The following is a 20936-nucleotide window of genomic DNA, read 5'->3' on the forward strand; positions in this document are numbered from 1 at the left end:
GCACATTCACATCCCACTCCTGACACAATCACTGTCTTCTATCTGACGAAATAGCCTAATTTCAACCTCTCCTGTAACATTACACCACCAACTATTTAGCATTTGTATGAGAGAAGTTGGAAGGAATTCAAACATCTTCAAACGGCAAAACTTTTCCCCCGACCTGGTCAGTGAATTCTATGGTGAGAAACTTTCTGTGCATTTCAGTTTCTTGTATTGTTGGATGGGGCCTGAGGTGCTGGAAGGGAAATGTCCATGGAAAACTTGGACATCACTGTTGTCCGGAAAAAGGCAGGTGTTAGACACAATTGCTTCTCGTATTCCCATGGAATCCGAGTCTAGCTGAAGAATTACTGTCTATCCTAGAGAGAATCATTCCATTGTAAATACAAATGAAATGAGATCTTCAGGTCGAGTCAGCACCTTTTAAAAATATTTACTGAGCAAAAAGCCATTCTTTGCCTTGTTGATAAGGACAAGAAGCCCTCTTTGCCTTTCCATTTCAAATGCGAAATGAATGGAGATTTTCATCAAAAAACTTCTGGTTTTTAGGGGGAATTGAACCCAGGCCATGGCTGTTAAAACACCAGAGCCTACTGCTTAAAGGACCAGGGAGGACTGTTTTTTTCTGACAGCCAGTGTTGTTTTTCTCAGCCTCCTACGTCACCAATGTCAGACTCTGAGTGCAGTTAAGCTCTGGAATAGGCTCCCAAAGGCGTCTGTGGTGTCTCTGTCCTCAGAGGTTTTTAAGAACAGGTTGAACAAACCTCTGTCGAGGATACTCTGCATATACTTGGTCCCATAGACAACCTGCTCTGGCTCTATCTGCTACCTTCATCGTGTTTGGATGTAAAGGTGGGAAATGATGGAGAAATTGGCTCCTCTTTCAAGTTTAAATGTTGTAACTTCTACATCTAGACCGGGGTGGCCAACCTGAGCCAACGTAACTGCCAAACATGCACCTTTGTATGCAACTGCTAAGTCAGTTGTGAACCTTGCTACCATTATCATTATCCCTTTGAAATGATGATGGTGATGGACACTTGGCTGAGTATCCCAGAGTGCCCTGGACGTCTACAGGCTGCATTAGCCAATCCAACCATTCGGCACTTGCAGATGGGCACCTCTGTATTGTGCCTGAGTCTTGTACAGCTATGAAAGGCTGGTAGATGCCGATATTTTCCCATCTTTTTAACCAGCACTAATACCCAGCCAGGCCAGGGCTGGGAAGAGAGAGAGCACAGCAAGTTTCCCCTATTGTGGCTGTCTCGCTTTTTCTTGACTAGCCTTCACCTCTGCACCAACTTGTGTTTTTCATATGTGAGCCTGGCTAGCTCAGTTGGCAGAGCATCAAACTTTTAATCTGAGGGTCCAGGGTTCAAGTCCTGGCCAGGTGAAAAACTTCTCACTGCGATTATAAAATCTGTCTTTCTGGAGTCTTGTTCAGTGTGACTCTTTCTCTCCAGGATTTTGCCTTTCCTAAGAAGGGCCTTTCTTGAAGGGGATTGAAGGAACAACTCCTTGACATCCCCTCTGTCCTTGCAGGCTGGAGGAATAAAGTCCTCTGGGCATATAGCATGTTCCTCCCTGCACACACAAACACACAGAATATTCATAAGGAATTAGAATTAGAATCCACCACTTTCCTTGGGAGCTTGTTCCTGTCCTGTTGTGAATCGTCCTGGCTGTTGAATATTTGTGCCTTAGTTGTAATATGAATTTGTCTCTTTTCACCTTCCAGCCATTGGGTCTTGTTATGCCTTTCTCTGCTCGATTAAAGAGCCCTTTCATACCCAGTCTTTTCTCTCCATTAAGGCCCTTCAACACTTCAGTGAAATCATCTTTCAATCTTCTTTTGATAAGCTAAACAGGTTGAGCTCGTTCAATAGCAAAGAGCCACCAAATGTTCTGAGGGCTGGAGAAAAATGTCTTCTAGGGAAAGTGGTGGATTCTCCATCTCCTGATGTCATTTAATGAAGACTAGATGCCTTTCTGGAATGTGTTTGCCCAAAAGTAGCTATTGGGTCATACAGGAGGCCTGTGATATGCAGGGGGTCAGATTAGATGCTCTAATGGTCTTTTCTGGCCATAAAGTCGACTAATTTCTGAAAAACTGAGTGTTGCATTGGGAGCAGCATCTGATGTTTTACTGTCTAGCTGGCTTGCTTCCTAGAACGAACGCTCCTTGAGTGGGGTTATCCACAGGGAGTAGCTCAAACCTCCAAAGTGCCTGGCCAGGAGCAGGACATTAGCACAGCAAGGGAGGGGTGTGGCAGTGACATCACAAAGGCCTTTTGCAGGACCTCAGACTATTGGTCAAAGGTGGTGGGAGGTGGTGACCTCACAGAGAGATGCTGACATCAGCCAGGCAGGACAGGGGCGAGGGGCCAGGGAAACCTCAGAGACCCCTGTGGCTTTGCTTCAGCAAGTCTCCTTCTCCAGGTCTCTCTTTGAGGACTGAGGGAGTATTTGGGTTCATGTACGTGAGCGCCAGGAGGAACCTCTTCGAGTTTTCTCCTTCCCTTTTAGTGATTTTACTAGAAAACAGCCGTCCCTGTTTAGAAGGTAAGAGCCTCCTCGAGGGAAGGGGTGTCATGGGCATGTCACAGTTCAGATGCCGGTGCCCCCCCCCCCCGCCATGTAAGGAAGTTCCCACCACCCTGCTCTGTGTTCGCAGGGTGGAAGAGAGCAGCATCCACGGCAGTGATTTGCTCCTGGCTGCCGGAGCAGAGCAGCAGGCTCAGCTGTCAGTACTTCCCAGAGCGATGAAAGGGGAGGGGCCCATGGCTCTGTAGCAGGAATGCAGGGCAGGCAAGTTCACAGCGGGCATTGTGGGATACTGGGGAAGGCCAGTTATGGTGATATAATGAACAGGAGCGTTTACTCTGTTACTTAAAGTTTGCTGCAAAAAGCTCTAGCTCTCTCATTGAAGTCGTTTTATTTTGTCAGCAAAACAGGGCACTTTTGTCGCCAGACGTGGCATTGCAGTGTGTACACTAGCCACAAGCTACCGACCGAGAGCGTTGTGTGTTTTCACACACCTGAGCAATATAATTCTGCTGAAACAACTTTGTAGTGCAGACCTGGCCAAAGATTCACTCACACACAGCTTGCAAGGAAAACGTCACCTGCTCCTCTGCTTTGCAGAATCCAAACACAAGCAAAGCTTGTCAGGCCCTGGTGGTGATGGCAGGGAGTCAGGTGTGGGCAGACAGTGTGTTTTAGTCTCTCACAGGCATGATGGCTTAGCTGGCTAAAGCATCTGTTTTGTAAACAGGAGAGCCTGGGTTCAACTCCCAGTGGTGCCTTGTTGACTGGTTGTTGGGGCACCTGCTTTTGGCTACTGTCAGAAGACAAGGTTCAGAGCTAGGTGGGCCTTTGGTCTAGCCCAGTGTGGTTTTTCTCATGGTTTAAATTACATTCACAGGCACTGATAATAGAGTTACTGAACGTTTGGGAGTTAAGAGCTGATAGCTCAGTGGTCCAGTCCCCACACAGATGATCCCTCCCTCTGGGACAGGGGCAGGCCTGAGCTCTCACCCAAATGCTCATTGTGGCTGCCAGAATCTCTGAGCAGCTTGTTTAGTTGATGCCAAAGGTTGGATCCTGCTTTGTGCACCGTGTGTGAGAATGAAAATCCTAAACTGCCCTTTGAAATAACGAATGCAGCAGGACGTGTTATTGTCCCTGCCCCAAAGCAGACAGACCAATGGAGAAATGCCGTCGAGTCCAAGGTGATATTCCACTGCCATTTTACCTTTTTTGCTTGCTAAACTCCTTCTTATCTGCCTGGCCCAGGCTGTCCTCTGCCTCAGCTGCTGCTCCCGGCCTGCTCTATAGTCAAACAAAAAATAACCCCAACTATACATACAACATGATGGGGGCTAATTTAGCTACAACGAGTCAAAGATCTTGGAGTTATCGTGGATAGTTCTCTGAAGATGTCCACGCAGTGTGCAGAGGCGGTCAAAAAAGCAAACAGGATGTTAGGAATCATTAAAAAGGGGATAGAGAATAAGACTTATATAATAAGACTTATATAAATCCATGGTACGCCCACATCTTGAATACTGTGTACAGATGTGGTCTCCTCACCTCAGAAAAGATATTCTAGCACTAGAAAAGGTTCAGAAAAGAGCAACTAAAATGATTAGGGGTTTAGAGAGGGTCCCATATGAGGAAAGATTAAAGAGGCTAGGACTCTTCAGTTTGGAAAAGAGAAGACTAAGGGGGGACATGATAGAGGTATATAAAATCATGAGTGATGTTGAGAAAGTGGATAAGGAAAAGTTATTTACTTATTCCCATAATACAAGAACTAGGGGTCACCAAATGAAATTAATAGGCAGCAGGTTTAAAACAAATAAAGGAAGTTCTTCTTCACGCAGCGCACAGTCAACTTGTGGAACTCCTTACCTGAGGAGGTTGTGAAGGCTAGGACTATAACAATGTTTAAAAGGGACTGGATAAATTCATGGTGGCTAAGTCCATAAATGGCTATTAGCCAGGATGGGTAAGGAATGGTGTCCCCAGCCTCTGTTTGTCAGAGGATGGACATGGATGGCAGGAGAGAGATCACTTGATCATTGCCTGTTAGGTTCACTCCTCAGGGCACCTGGCATTGGCCACTGTCGGTAGACAGATACTGGGCTAGATGGACCTTTGGTCTGACCCGTGCGGCCTTTCTTATGTTCTTATGTTCTTAACATGCCGGGCCCCAAGGGAACAGAGGCTGGGACAGGGCAGCAGCCTGGGCTGGGCTGGGAAGATGCTGGGAGTTCTCGTTCCTGAGAACTGGCCCGGCTCCCTTCTCAACAGCAAACAAATCAATTCCACATCCCCTCCCCAGAAAAACCAGCCTGGAGCCAAGGGCAGCAGGGGACGATTCCCTCCAGTTCCCACCGAGGCAGGAGAGAACCCAGGGTGTTTCTAGCAGAGCTTATGGAACTGAGGTGGGGAAACCAGCCTCTAACAACAGGCAGTTCCAGTTTAAGCTCAGTGTTTTTAACAATTTCTACAACATTAAATAACCCTTCAATCATAGTGTCACCATCCATAACATTGCTTCAGCCTTATAGGTTCCTAACTGCACAACTAAACATCTCTTCAAACACAAGGGAGTGGAGATCAGTCAATGTTCAGAGTCATCCCACATAAAAGAACCATGTTGTGGTACATACTGGCCCCATCATGTGGCCATCGCCTTTCCCTCCTCTCTGTTAAAAGTTTTAGTATTTTGCACAGAAACTTTCTTCCCTCAGGAGAGACCTGGGACCAGGGCTGCCAGCCAGCCAAACACTGTTAAGAGAAGGCGTCATCTGTCAAAAAATGATCTCTCTCCTTCAGTTCAGTGACAGCCTGAAATGTTACTTATCCCGGCAGAGCCGGAGGATTGAAAGCAGCTACATCAAACCCCTGTGTAGCTAGCAGGAATGAACAAAACACTCCCTGGTATCTGAAGAGATGTTTAGTTTTATCCTTTGTTAACTAGAAGACTAAAGGGAAAGGCAGTGGTGGTGCCAGATATTAAGAGTGAAACATGAAACAATGATCATAGTTATGCCCATAGTGACTGCAAAATCTTTCTATATTCTTCTTATTATCATCAGTGTATTATTTTCTCTGGCATCTAGACATTGACTAGACCTTGACCAAGAAATTTGGATCTTGATAAAATAATAGACTATCCCTGGTTAAGGCAATGGACTTGAGACCCACTCGGGTGTCTCCACGCTGGTTCAAGTACTAACAACAGTGGCTGCCTTTTAGCCATAGCTTTTAATCAGGGCAATACATTGATACAAATTCCTGTTAAATAATTTCTCAGCCAGAGTCCTTCACCCACATTCCTTAAGGCACTGGGCCACCATGTGGACGTTTCTTTTCCCTCCTCAATTTCACACAGAGACACAATTTCCTTTGCACAGATCCATGAACAGCAAAAACCTCCCTGTGTCTCTTGTCTGAGCCAGGGCATTCAATTGTATTGAAACCTTCTCTGACCATTGCCATTGCAGGAGACAGAGGGGACGTGGCCACCTTCACCTCTGACAGTGAGATATTGGCTCCGCTCTTTCTTTCTGCTGCTGTTGTTAGTCCATGAAACATCAGGGATGGAATGCAAGGCTGAGTTCATGCACCAAACCCCTGAAACATTTCAGTGCCCCTGAGAAATCCTGACCCTGGCTATTGGAAGGATCTGGTGGAGATTCGAATAGGAAAGGGACTGTGTGAATTGTCAGTGTGGGGAATGAACAACAATTTATAGCAATGTCGTTCACACAAACACACTCTAATCATGCCCCAGCTGGAAGGGAAATGGGCAGGAACTCTTGCTGTTCAGCCATGGACACACTTACACTAATGCACAGCTGTGAGTGTGCTGGGGGAGCTGGTCTGAGCAATTTGAAGTGACAATTCAGTGAGAAGAGAATCATGGTGTAGTGCAGCAGTTGGACATCAAGTAGTTGTGGCCGAGTGGTTAAGGCGATGGACTAGAAATCCATTGGGGTCTCCCCACGCAGGTTAAAATCCTGCCAACTACGGAAACATTAGTGCATTGTAATTAGTGTTGTCTTAGTGCCTGAGCATCTATGGAGCCAGATCTGATGTCACTCTGAGGCTGTCTACACTTAAAATACTGCTGTAGCACTGGGGACTAGACAGCTGCTACAGTGACTGGAGGGTTTTCCATCCCTGTAATAGCTACATTGACAGAACAATCTTTCCTTTCATTTAGCACTATCTAACCATGGCTTAGGTCAGCTTAATTATACTGGATCCGGGGTTTTTCACACCCTGAAAGACGTACTTGTTAGAGGGTTTATTCCATCACCCTCTGTCAAGGTTCCTTCCCCACTCTGAACTTTAGGGTACAGATGTGGGGCCCTGCATGAACACTTCTAAGCAACTACTAGCTTAGATCTGGTCTTGCTGCCACCACTCTCAAACTAGCTCCCTTTTCTGGATAGTCTTGAGAGACTTCCTCACCTCGTCCCTGGTGAACAGCGATCCAACCCCTGGGATCTTAACTAGGGCCGGCTCTGGCTTTTTGCCGCCCCAAGCAAAAAAAAAAAAAAAAGGAGGTGGGGCCACTGGAGCAGCAAAGCAGGAGGGAAAAACGGCACGGCTGGAGCGGCAAAGCGGGGAGGAGGAGAACACGGCGGCTGGAGCAGCAAAGGTGGGGAAGACACGGCGCGGCTGAAGCGGCAAAGTGGGGAGGACACGGCGCGGCTGAAGCGGCAAAGTGGGGAGGACACGGCGCGGCTGAAGCGGCAAAGTGGGGGGGGAGGACACGGCGCGGCTGGAGCAGCAAAGCTGGGGGGAACAACACAAAAACGGCAGGGCTGGAGCGGGGAGGTGCGGGGGGAAACAACAGCGCGGCCGGCAAAGCAGGGGAAAAACAAAACCAACGCCCCCACCGGGCGGCCGGGGCGCGGGGGCTCCCTGTGCGGCCGAGTGTGCACCTGGTCCAGCGGCGGGAAGGGGAGGAGCGGGGAGAGAAGGGGGTGGCCAGCGCTTCAGCGGAGCACTCACCACGCGGCCCCGACCGCCACGCTGCCTGGTGGGAGGGCTCCGCTCTGCTCCGGTCCGCGAGGAGGGAAGGACGCGGGCTGCCCTGCCGAGTTTGCTGCAGGGGGCTCGCCTCCTCCACACTGCCACCCCCTACAGGGCGGCCGGAGCAGCAAAAAAAAAAAATGAAAAGAAAAGAAAGCGTCCGTGCTGCCCTAGGTTTGGGCGGAAGCCGCCCCGTAGAATCTGCCGCCCCAAGCACCAGCTTGCTCAGCTGGTGCCTGGAGCCGGCCCTGATCTTAACACAAGGAGAATTTAACCATCCCCCCTCCTTTCCCCCACTAATTCCTGGTGAGTCCAGATCCAATCCCCTTGGATCTTAAAACAAGGAAAAATCAATCAGGTTCTTAAATAGAAGACTTTTAATTAAAGAAAGAAAAGGTAAAAACCATCTCTGTAAAATCAGGATGGAAAATAACTTTACAGGGTAATCAGATTCATAGAGCCCAGGTGAACCCCCTCTGGCCTTAGGTTCAAAGTTACAGCAAACAGAGATAAAATCCTCTCAGCAAAAAGGAACATTTACAAGTTGAGAAAACAAAGATAAACCTAACCCGCCTTGCCTGGCTGTTACTTACAAGTTTGAAACATGAGAGACTGGTTCAGAAAGATTTGGAGAGCCTGGATTGATGTCTGGTCCCTCTTAGTCCCAAGAGTGAACAACCCCCAAAACAAAGAGCAGAAACACAATCCTTCCCCCCACCAAGATTTGAAAGTATCTTGTCCCCTTATTGGTCCTTTGGGTCAGGTGCCAGCCAGGTTTCCTGAGCTTCTTAACCCTTTACAGGTAAAAGGATTTTGGTGTCTCTGGCCATGAGGATTTTATAGTATTGTACACAGGAGGCGGTTCCCTTCCCTTTATAGTTATGACACCCTCCCATTCCTGGTCCTTCTCTTGTGACCAGAGAGCAGCAATACCCAAAGTTCAAAGGTGCAAACAATTCAATGTTTATTGGGGTAAACTTCCAGCAAGCAATGATTCCAATTTCCTGCCTCAGGATCCCCCTTCCCAGCTCTGACACCACAGAGGCTTGCCTGTGTCCCTGTTCCCATTCCCTGTTCCTATTACTATTTGCCCCCCTTAGCAAAACATCATTCCAATTCCCCTACCCCCATTCCCCTTCCACTTCCCCATTACTTCCTGACTGACTGCAGACTATATAGTAAAACTGGAGTTCTGCTTAGCTATACCTTAACCAAGCATTTTACTGAAATGTAACTAACCAATCCTAACACATTGTAACATGATTATCTAACCAATTATACCCCAACACCTTAATTTACCTTAGTGTACACCCAACAATTTAATTATACAGCAGACAGAAACAGTCATAGAACCAGACAGAGATTATGCAGACAAGCAATAGGAAAGTGGGGACTACAGTGATAGAACAACACAGAAATGAGGATTTCACACCCCAGCTATTGATCAGTGAGTTGTTGCCAGACAGGTAATAAAAATAAAAATAGGTAATAATTGGAGCTATACCAATCTCTTAGAACTGGAAGGGACCTTGAAAGGTCATCAAGTCCAGCCCCCTGCCTTCACTAGTGGGACCAATTTTTGCCCCAGATCCTTGAGTGACCCCCTCAAGGATTGAGCTCACAACCCTGGGTTTAGCAGGCCAATGCTCAAACCACTGAGCTATCTGCCCCCCCCCCCCCAATGCTATCATGGTAGAGGTTGTGGGTGCTGGTTGCTTAACTGTCTGGGAAGGATTTTGAGGTTCACCATTACTGTCTCAGAATACCAGCACCCATCTTTTGTTCACTTAAAACACAAGCAGGGAGATTACAACACCACAGAACTCATGGAGCTCCAGGAAACGTGTAACTTTAGGTCCAGGTGAGTGTGTCTAAAAATCAGCTGTGCTGTAGAAGGTTTCTAGGAGTTGAAAGAGATGTGCCGTCTCGACCGCCCTAAAGAGTTCATCAACTATTAACAAAAACGAGGGCTCATAAGTCACAGTCTTTGTAGCAGGAGGATAGTGGGCTGGTCTAAAGTGCTAGTTTTAAGACTCTTTTCTCCTATCTCTTGGGTGTTCTGGTCTCTGCATAGAGACGTGGTTTCAAACCCCATTCCTGACATGACCATCTGGAGAAAATAACCTCACTTCAATCTCCTGTGCAACAATAGAACCCCATTTGCTTAGCTTTTCTATTCCAGTAGTTGTGAGAGAAGCTCCAAACCAGGGGGAAACAGGGCCTGTTCTCTCGACCCATCAATTTTTGTCTTTCTTCATTCCAAGCCCTTTCCTCAGATACATCCATATTTCCCACACTATTTTGTTTAATGTTCTTTGCTTTTATGAAACTTTAGGGTCATCATTTAATTGCCACACAACTGTACTTATGAAGTAAAGTGAAACACAATATTTTTTGGATATTCTTGCAGAAGAGTTTTGTTTTCTGACCTGGAATTGAACAGGGGCTGCCCGAGGGGGACAATGCTGCTCCCTTTTCTTGGCTCATCCAAAAAACATAAGTTTGTGGTGCCCTTTGTTTCCCTGTTCTTCAAACACCTGTCGGGGTGGCCTAGGGATACTTGGCCCTGACTCTTGGCTAGCCAACTACAAAAGCAATTTCTCCTCCCTTGGTATTCACATCTCAACTGCTAGAAGAGGGCCTCATGCTCCTGATTGAACTAACCTCCTTAGCTCTAGACTGATTCTTGCCTGCATATTTATACCTGCCTCTGCAAATTTCTGCCACATGCGTCTGAAGTGGGTATTCACCCATGAAAGCTTATGCTCCAATATGTCTGTTACTCTGTAAGGTGCCACAGGACTCTCTGTCTTTTTGAGGCGAGTGCAGCTTGCTTGGGATGGTGCTGACGATGGATAGAAAAAAGGCTGGAGTCAATGACTGATGAGACCACAGAAGGGAAGGGGAATGGCAGCCCCATAGAAGGTCCTGGGTGCTCAGATGCCCCCGTTATTGCACCCTGGCCTGTTGTAGAGAGAGAAAAGACACCGAGGGACCCAGCCCCCCTACAGTGATGCCATGGACAAGAACCTGGTTGGGAGTGGGGTGAAGGTTCCCTCTGGGCAAAGGGGAGCTGAAATCCCTCAATGTCATGGAATTTAAGTAATGCAAGCTTAAAACCATGCACAGGTCTGGGCTGAGGTGCATCAGCAGAAGGTTGGGCTGGACAGGGGTGGCAGATTTGTATAATTTTTGGTGGTGCCCAGAATGGAACCAAGTCCTGCCCCACACCCCACACACATTTGCCTAAGGCTCTGGGAGGGAGTTTGGGTGAGGGAGGGAGAGGGGTTGGGCTCTGGGAGAGAGTTTGGGTGCAGGGTCTGGGTTCAGTCAGGGGGTTGAGGTGCAGGAGGGTGTGTGGGGAGCAGGGTCTTGGAAGGAATTTGGGTGTGGGGTGCAGGTTGCTTTTGGGAGATGCCTGAGGTAAATGTTGCACCCTTCACCATCTCCTGCACCCCCAACCCCCTGCACCAACCCAGACCCCATACCCCTCTGGCAGCAGCCCCTGCGGGAGGGCCGGGAAGTCTCTACGCACCGCTGCCCGCAGACTCCACCCTTGCAGCTCCCATTGCCACAGTTGACAGAGTTGGCACTCAGGAGGAGCAGCGTGAGACCCCTCCCACCCCAGGGGCCGAAGGCGTGCCAGCCGTTCCAGGAGTGGTGTGCCACACGCAGCGAGGGCGGGCAGGAAAGTGCCTTAGTCCCCTTGTGCTGCTGGCGGTGGTGGCGGGGGTCCCCAGGCCCTTTTAAATTGCCCAGGGGCGGCAGGCAGGACCAGGGAGCGGGACACTCCCAAGGGCGTAACGTTGCTTTGCACAAGGATAAATCTTGGAACAGGAAACAAATGAAATGGCGGCAGAACCTAAGGAATTAAAAGCCTCCGGATTCTTGTGTGTGCACTGACTCCAAACGGAAACTGTAATTTGACTCGCTTTGTGTCTGCGGCTGCTAAAATATCAAGGCAAAATCATTCCAATGAGTGTGACCCTGGGTTTGAGGAGGCTTTGGTCTTATTAAAATATAACTAGCATATTACACTTGTGTTTTTAAAGGTGGCTTCCCCAAGCAATATCAAGTTGTTCTTCCCACAGCTGGCTGATGGGGGCAGCAGGATCTCCCAATCTGGGGAATCTCTCTGGGACCCACTGTGAGATCTCCATCCTTTCTCCCCTAACCACACACCACTCCCCACCCCATTATCAGTGTTTTGGAGCGACCCCTCCCTCCCTTTATGGGATACAGACTCTGTGACAGAGACTGACTGGGACTCCTCTCTGCGTGGCCCCAGTGGGGAAGGAAAGTGACTGGCGGGGGTGGGGGCGGCGGAGATGGGCAGAAGGAGTCAAATGGGGCTAAACGAGAATTGAGGAGATTTTCTTCCTGTTAAAATGTCCTGGAGTCTCATGGCTGAAAAGCCGCATCTTGAGTTAGGTTTGATGCATCAACCTTTCAATTACCAGGCAAAGATGTGACCCAGAGACTGATAACTGCCTGCTTCCCAGCTTTGTCTAAGAAGCACCTGCACTGGTGCAACTGGTTAGTGCAAATGGGGAAACTGCTGGGGTCATGAATTCAAGCCTTATCTGGCGCCCTGGTTTCTATTACCTGTGTAGTTTCCCCAACTTGCTTTGCTTAATTCACATGGAAAGTGCCCTACTAGGAAAAGGAGAGTAAGTTCTAAAATGTGGAAGTAGGTGCACAGCTTGGAAATATCCCCCCTGTGCTGCCATTAGTTCCAGTAGATTGTTCACTGGCAGCATGAATTGATTTCTTTGCTGCTGTGAAAGCTGCCAGGAAAAGTCTCTGGTCACCAGAGCTCCCTGCGTCTTCCAGCACATTCCTGGCTCTTTCCCTGCCCCAGTCACGGCTGTAGAAGGGTCCTATATGCACTGAGCCTAAAGTTTTTCCAAGCCTTCTCAGTGCAGTTGGCAGCGTGTCAGTCTCATATTCTGAAGGCCTTAAGTTCAAACCTCAGAGAAAATGATTTTTTTTTTTACTCCCGGCTTCAGATTTTCTACAGGAAATCAGAGAAAAACTAGAGAAGAGTGGTTTCTAGACACCCTCCCACCCATCTCACAAACACACACACAGACACTTTTCTAGGGCATTAACTTTTCCTTCTCTGTGGAGTTTCTATTCTCCACAAAGCAAAATAAAACAAAAACATGCAAGTCTAAGCCTAATACAGATAAAAATCTCATCCTCAGAGATCTTCCAAAAAGCTTCTTTTGCAGACTAGACTTATTTCTAGTCTAGGCCCAATCTTTTCATCTGGTATAGTCCTTGTTCCAGCTCAGGTGGTAGCTAAGGGATTTCTCATGACTGTAAAAGCAACAAAGAATCCTGTGGCACCTTATAGACTAACAGACGTTTTGCAGCATGAGCTTTCGTGGGTGAATACCCACTTCTTCGGATGCAAGTGGTGGAAATTTTCCACCACTTGCATCCGAAGAAGTGGGTATTCACCCACAACTCATGCTGCAAAACGTCTGTTAGTATAAGGTGCCACAGGATTCTTTGTTGCTACAGATCCAGACTAACACGGCTACCCCTCTGATACTTGACACCATGCAAGGCACTGCATTTAGCCGTATGGAGTGGAAATCCATCAACCTCATGAAGAAACTTGCACAAATACAGACAGACATCATCTTCCTTTCCAAATGCAAACGGATGGACATCATACCAAATGGACTAAAGGTAAAAAATCCACTGCTATCTACATACTACACAGACCACAGTGAGAGATTATGCCATACTCTATCAAAGAAACTGAGGAACCACCTGATCAGCCTCCTATACAGCAAACAGGAAAACATCAAAAAAGAGCTCTCCAACCTGGAGACTCTCATCAATAACCAAACTTCCATACAAACGGACTTCACTAAAATAAGACAGGAGATCTACATCACTCACTTCACCTCTCTACAAAGGAAAAAGGACTGTAAGCTGTCTAAACTCCTACCTGCCACATGGGGCCACAACCGTGGTACCCCTAACCCACCCAGCAATATCATCAATCTATCCAACCACACACTCAGCCCAGAAGAAACGTCTGTCCTATCTCGGGGACTCTTTTTTTGCCCTGCCACCCCACCAACATGATACAGTTCTGCGGCGATCTGGAAGCCTAGTTTCGCCGTCTCCGACTCAAAGAATACTTTCAGGACAACACTGAACAGCGCACTGATACACAGTTACCCTCCCACCAACAGCACAAAAAGAAGAACTCCACATGGACTCCTCCTGAGGGTCGAAATGACAGTCTGGACCTATACATTGAATGCTTCGCCCGACGTGCACAGGCAGAAATTGTGGAAAAACAACATCGCTTGCCTCATAACCTAAGTCGTGCAGAACGCAATGCCATCCACAGCCTCAGAAACCATCCTGACATTATAATCAAAGAGGCTGATAAAGGAGGTGCTGTTGTCATCATGAACAGGTCTGACTACCAAAAGGAGGCCAGACAACTCTCCAACACCAAATTCTACAGGCCACTTCCCTCAGATCCCACTGAGGAATACACTAAGGAACTGAACCATCTACTCAGGACACTCCCTACACTAACACCGGAACAAATCAACATACCCTTAGAGCCCGACCAGGGCTATTCTATCTACTGCCCAAAATCCACAAACCTGGAAATCCTGGACGCCCCATCATCTCGGGCATTGGAACTCTCACTGAAGGACTGTCTGGATATGTGGACTCTCTACTCAGACCCTATGCCACCAGCACTCCCAGCTATCTCCGTGACACCACTGATTTCCTGAGGAAACTACAATGCATTGGTGACCTTCCAGAAAACAACCATCCTGGCCACCATGGATGTAGAGGCTCTCTACACCAACATCCCACACGCTGATGGAATACAAGCTGTCAGGAACAGTATCCCTGATGATGCCACAGCACAATTGGTTGCTGAGCTCTGTGCCTTTATCCTCAGACACAACTATTTCAGATTTGATGACAATATATATCTCCAGATCAGTGGCACCGCTATGGGCACCCGCATGGCTCCACAATATGCCAATATTTTTATGGCTGACCTGGAACAACGCTTCCTCAGCTCCCGTCCACTCACGCCCCTTCTCTACCTATGCTACATTGATAGGGAAAATTTCCACCACTTGCATCCGAAGAAGTGGGTATTCACCCACGAAAGCTCATGCTGCAAAACGTCTGTTAGTCTATAAGGTGCCACAGGATTCTTTGTTGCTTTTACAGATCCAGACTAACACGGCTACCCCTCTGATACTTGACTCATGACTGCAGCCACCTTTCTTCTGTTTCACCCCCTTATACAGCTTTGGTACAAGGCAGGAATTTTCGTCTCTCTCCTGGGGAAAAGCCCCAGGTTTAAGATGGATTCCTGTACCAGGGGACATGGTCATATGTCCTGTGAGACCCCCAAGCCTTCATTCTTCCTGGCCTGACTCACAGATGGTGCAGGACAGAGCCATCTCCAGTCAATTGTCCTGGTTAATGGGAGCCTTCAAGAGTCCAAACCACTATTAATGGCCCACACTTTGCATCATTACAACAGGACCTCAGAGTATAGTTCATATTATAGTTCTAGTTTCAGATACAAGAATGATCGGTTCATACAAATAGCATGAACACACTCAGTAGATTATAAGCTTTTTAATGATACTGTACAAGAGACCTTTTGCATGAAGCATATTCCAGTTACATTATATTCACACTCATTAGCATATTTTCATAAAATCACATGGAGTGCAATGTCACAGCAGGGAAAGGGTTTTACTGCGGCACCTGGGAGCAGTTGAGTTTCATGTTCAGGCTGTGGTATGAGTTCCTCCAGGTTTCTCGTAAGCACACAGGGACCTTAGCAGGTGCTCTCGATACAGGAATGGCCCAGACATGATAAAGTAATGGAGATTGCATTTCCCTTTTTTATTTTTGTATTTCCAATGACATCTCTGTTTGTGATTTTGTTTTGCTTTGTATAACTGTGTTTTCTCCTTATTTTGATATTTACCAGGCTAACTAACAGCTAATAACGCGAGACTTCCAAGCAGGGCCTGGGCGAGTGGAAAAGAACTGGAAGAGATGCTGTTTTTCGACCTTGTGTTAGATAAGAATAGAATGCAGACTGTAACAGAAATTGCTGAGAGAAGTAAGAGATCAGAAAGGAATATGTACAAACAAAATACAGTAATGAGCAACAACTGCATGTCACAAAAGGTATAAATGCTTGCCTTAACTGTTTATCTAACCGAGACCTACCTCAGGAGGGGAAACTCTGCCCGTGTGTACTCTCCCGACTAACTGCAGTTGCTCAAAATAAACTGCATAATATAATAGCATTTAACATCCCTGTGGTGGGAAGAACATCTCAATAGCCCAACACTGTGGCATTTAATTTAAAAAAGGGGAACTATGCAAAAATGAGGGGGTTAGTTAAACAGAAATTAAAAGGTACAGTGACTAAAGTGAAATCCCTGCAAGCTGCATGGACGCTTTTTAAAGACACCATAATAGAGGACTGTAACGGGTTGGGACTCACCACCTGGCCCCTCCCGCTGGTGACTCCAGGAATTAGCTCTGTCCAGTGGAGCGCCCCACTCCTGATGGTGTCCCGTCCGTCGTTCTGCCCTCTGTTGCTGTCTCTGGACCCGCGTTGCTGCCAGCTCAGCGGCGTCCTCTTCGAGGCCACTGCCCTCCGGCAGTGCCCCTTAGTCCATCTGCACCCCGTTCCGGGGGTCGGTGATCAGCAGTCCTACACCCCAGCCACTATGTCCAACCACCCTCTGAGTCCAATCCCTCTTGTCAGGGATCTGGGGTAGTACAATGGCCGCTCCCTACAGCCATTGGCTGGGTGTACTGCAAGGAGGAAGGGGGGGGACCCAGGCCCGCCCTCTACTCTGGGTCCCGGCCCAGGGACCCTCTGGCATCAGCCTCGCTGTCCTTCTCTCCCCTCCGCTGTCTGTTTCCCTGGGCCGCTTACCCTATGGCCCCTTGCACCCGCTAGGCCCTTCCCTTCAGGGCCTGCAGCCTGGCAGGCTACGGGCTCAAGCTCTAGCCTCCCCGAGCCCAGGCCAGCACTGCGCTGTCCGCGGTGCTCGTCTCCACCCTTGGAGACTGACCTTCCCCTCCCAAAGGCCAGGGACAGACTGACTGCTCCCTTCCTGCGCAGCCTTTATATATGTCTGAGCCTGGCCCTGATTGGCTGTCTCCAAACTGGGCCCTGATTGGCTCACAATAAGCCCTTTTCTGATTGGCTCCCTGTCTGCGCAGGCACCCTGGCCTGCCACAGCCCACTTTCACAGGGAGTGGGGCAGTCCGCCCCACTACACAGACCAACTTAAATGTATACTCCAAATTAAGAAACACAGTAAAAGAACTAAAAAGAGCCACCGGGGGCTTAGCAACCATGTAAAAGAAGCAATGAGAGATAAAAAGGCATCTTTTAAAAAGTGGAAGTCAAATCCTACTGAGGTAAATAGAAAGGAGCATAAACACTGCCAAATTAAGTGAAAAATTTAATAAGAAAAGCCAAAGAGGAGTTTGAAGAACGGCTAGCCAAAAACTCACAAGGTAATAAAACGTTTTTTAAGTACATCAGAAGCAGAAAGCCTGCTAAACAACCAGTGGAGCCCCTTGATGATTGACATACAAAATAAGCGCTTAAAGATGATAAAGCCATTCAGAAGAAACTAAATGGATTCTTTGTGTCAGTCTTCACGGCTGAGGATGTTAGGGAGATTCCCAAACCTGAGCTGGCTTTTGTAGGTGACAAATCTGAGGCACTGTCACAGATTGAAGTGTCACTAGAAGAGGTTTTGGAATTAATTGATAAATTTATCTGTAACAAGTCACAGGAACCAGACAGTGTTCACCCAAGAGTTCTGAGAGAACTCAAATGTGAAGTTGCAGAACTATTAACTATGGTTTTTAACCTGTCCTTTAAATCGGCTTCTGTACCCAATGACTGGAAGATAGCTAATGTAACGTCAATATTTAGAAAGCGCTCTAGAGGTGATCCCGGTAATTACAGACCAGTAAGTCTAACGTCAGTACTGGGGAAATTAGTTGAAACAATAAATAGAATAAATTTGTCAGACACATAGAAGAACATAAATTGTTGGGCAAAAGTCAACATGGTTTCTGTAAAGGAAATTGTGTCTTACTAATCTATTAGAGTTCTTTGAAGGGATCAACAAACATGTGGACAAGGGGATCCAGCGGACATAGTGTACTTAGATTTCCAGAAAGCCTTTGAGAAGGTCCTCGCCAAAGGCTCTTATGTAAATTAAGTTGTCATGGGATAAAAGAGAAGGTCCTTTCATGGACTGAGAACTAGTTAAAAGACAGGGAACAAAGGGTAGGAATTAATAGTAAATTCTCAGAATGGAGAGGGGTAACTAGTGGTGTTCCCCAAGGGTCAGTCCTAGGACCAATCCTATTCACCTTATTCATAAATGATCTGGAGAAAGGGGTAAACAGTGAGGTGGCAAAGTTTGCAGATGACACTAAATTGCTCAAGATAGTTAAGACCAAAGGAGACTGTGAAGAACTTCAAAAAGAGTTCACACAACTAAGTGATTGGGCAACAAAATGGCAAATGAAATTTAATGTGGATAAATGTAAAGTAATGCACATTGGAAAAAATAACCCCAACTATACATACAATATAATGGGGGCTAATTTAGCTACAACAAATCAGGAAAAAGATCTTGGAGTCATCACGGATAGTTCTCTAAGGATGTCGACGCAGTGTGCAGAGGCAATCAAAAAAGCCAACAGGATGTTAGGAATCATTAAAAAGGGGATAGAGAATAAGACGGAGGATATATTATTGCCCTTATATAACTCCATGGTACGCCCACATCTTGAATACTACGTACAGATGTGGTCTCCTCATCTCAAAAAAGATATACTGGCATTAGAAAAGGTTCAGAGAAGGGCAATTAAAATGATTAGGGGTTTGGAATGGGTCCCATATGAGGAGAGATTAAAGAGGCTAGGACTTTTCAGCTTGGGAAAGAGGAGACTAAGGGAGAATATGATAGAGGTATATAAAATCATGAGTGATGTGGAGAAAGTAGATAAGGAAAAGTTATTTACTTACTCCCATAATACAAGAACTAGGGGCCACCAAATGAAATTAATGGGCAGCAGGTTTAAAATAAATAAAAGGAAGTTCTTCTTAGTAATAATTGGAGATATACCAATCTCCTAGAACTGGACAGGACCTTGAAAGGTCATTTAGTCCAGCCCCCTGCCTTCACTAGCAGGACCAATTTTTGCCCCAGATCCCTAAGTGGCCCCCTCAAGGACTGAACTCACAACCCTGAGTTTAGCAGGCCAATGCTCAAACCACTGAGCTATCCCTCCCCCCTTCTTCACACAGTGCACAGTCAACTTGTGGAACCTCTTGCCTGAGGAGGTTGTGAATGCTAGGACTATAACAGAGTTTAAAAGAGAACTGGATAAATTCATGGAGGTTAAGTCCATGAATAGCTATTAGCCAGGATGGGTAAGGAATGGTGTCCCTAGCCTGTTTGTCAGAGGGTGGAGATGGATGGCAGGCGAGAGATCACTTGATCATTACCTGTTAGGTTCACTCCCTGGGCTGCTTCTGCTCTACAACTATAATTGTCTTTTTACACCAAAATCACTAACTTGAGCAGCCAATTCCATGTACAGTCCTAGTGGATGTAAGACACAGGTAGCTTTTGTCTCAGGGTAGCTTGTTGGCATCAATTCTCTCTCCCCGACCTGCAGCTGGTGAACATTCCTGGCTGGAGGGACACATGCTCCTACGAATCAAAAGGAAAGGAGTTGATAGAAAAGATTATAGGACTGACCCCAAAGAAGGGTGAGCTGCAAAAGGCAGAAGGAGGCAACTCATCTGGGGGAGCTGAGAGACCACGGTGAAGATGGTGCAAAAATCACTATACTGGAATTAGCAAATGTGATTTTTTAAAAAACAAATCTTTGGCCAGCCCTAATCAAGGCATTTCTTACAGTTCTCTCCCATTTGGATTTTCTGATATCCAATAGGGAATGACCTCTGATTGAAGCTTTTCCCAAATGCAGAGCATGTGTAGGGTCTCTCTCCACTGTGAATTCTACGATGTCTGACAAGGTCTGAGCATTCAATGAAGCTTTTCCGCACTCAGAGCATGTGTAGGGTCTCTCTTGTGTGGATTCTACGATGTACGGTAAGGTTTGAGCTCCGATTGAAGCTTTTCCCGCACTCAGAGCATGTGTAGGGCGTCTCTCCTGTGTGGATTCTACGATGTTTGATAAGGTTTGAGCTCCATTTGAAGCTTTTCCCGCACTCAGAGCATGTGTAGGGTGTCTCTCCAGTGTGGATTCTCTGATGTACGATAAGGGTAGCGCTCTGATTGAAGCTTTTCCCACACTCAGCGCATGTGTAGGGCGTCTCTCCTGTGTGGATTCTCCTGTGTGTGATAAGGGTAGATCTCTGACTGAAGCTTTTCCCGCACTCAGAGCATGTGTAGGGCGTCTCTCCGCTGTGGATTCTCCTGTGTGCGATAAGGGTAGAGCTCTGACTGAAGCTTTTCCCGCACTCGGAGCATGTGTAGGGCGTCTCTCCTGTGTGGATTCTCTGATGTGTGATAAGGTTTGAGCGCCAACTGAAGCTTTTCCCGCACTCGGAGCACATGTAGTGCGTCTGTCGAGTGTGGATTCTCTGATGTGCAATAAGGTTTGAGCGCCAACGGAAGCTTTTCCCGCACTCAGAGCATGTGTAGGGCGTCTCTCTGCTGTGGATTCTCCTGTGTGCGATAAGGGTAGACCTCTGACTGAAGCTTTTCCCACACTCAGAGCATGTGTAGGGCGTCTCTCCTGTGTGGATTCTCCTGTGTGCGATAAGGTTTGAGCTCCAATTGAAGCCTTTTCCACACTCATGCCATGTGTAACGTGTCTCTTCCAAGTTGATTCTCTTGTGTGTAATAAGGTCTGAGAGGCTACTTAAGTTTTCTTCTGGCCTCTGCTCAGTCTCACAGGCTTTTGCTTTTTCTGGGAGTGCACAACTCCCGGAAACATTCCCTTTGGGTCTTCCTGATAACATCCCATGTGGTTCTACTTGCTCAGCATCTTCCTGCTGGGGTGTCTCCTCGTTCTCACTCGCCATCCCATCACCTGATGGGAGACAGAGAGAATCCAGACATAGGTCACTCTCTGTGCCTGAGAAAAAGGAAATCTCAGAGACAAGAATTTAAAAAGGGATGAAAAAACCAAAATATGTGCAGGAGAGATCAAACCTATCAGGAGCTGATTTTCCCCACACCCTTCCCCAGAGGAGAAAGAAAGGGATCAGTTTTGGTCTGCATCTCACCAGAACATGCAGGGAAAGCGGGATCAGGTAGGGATCTGCTGCC

General features: G+C 47.2%; 1 protein-coding gene and 1 non-coding gene across 2 annotated transcripts in view; one reads left to right on the forward strand and one right to left on the reverse strand.

Moving 5' to 3' along the window:
* The window catches only part of LOC120375400 (zinc finger protein 850-like), a gene marked incomplete at both ends in the record, with an annotated part of 188503 nt that extends 168252 nt beyond the window's left edge, over positions 1-20251 (reverse strand). The window contains one exon of the mRNA XM_039496022.1: positions 19765-20251. Coding sequence (XP_039351956.1) covers positions 19765-20251 — 487 coding nt within the window. The remainder of the gene's footprint in view (positions 1-19764) is intronic.
* TRNAS-AGA lies at positions 6464-6545 on the forward strand. Its single transcript has one exon. It is a non-coding gene; the product is annotated as a tRNA-Ser (tRNA).
* Positions 20252-20936: the final 685 nt, after the last annotated feature.

The sequence above is a fragment of the Mauremys reevesii genome, linkage group 12 (assembly GCF_016161935.1).
Source record: "Mauremys reevesii isolate NIE-2019 linkage group 12, ASM1616193v1, whole genome shotgun sequence".
Taxonomy (NCBI): Eukaryota; Metazoa; Chordata; order Testudines; family Geoemydidae; genus Mauremys; species Mauremys reevesii.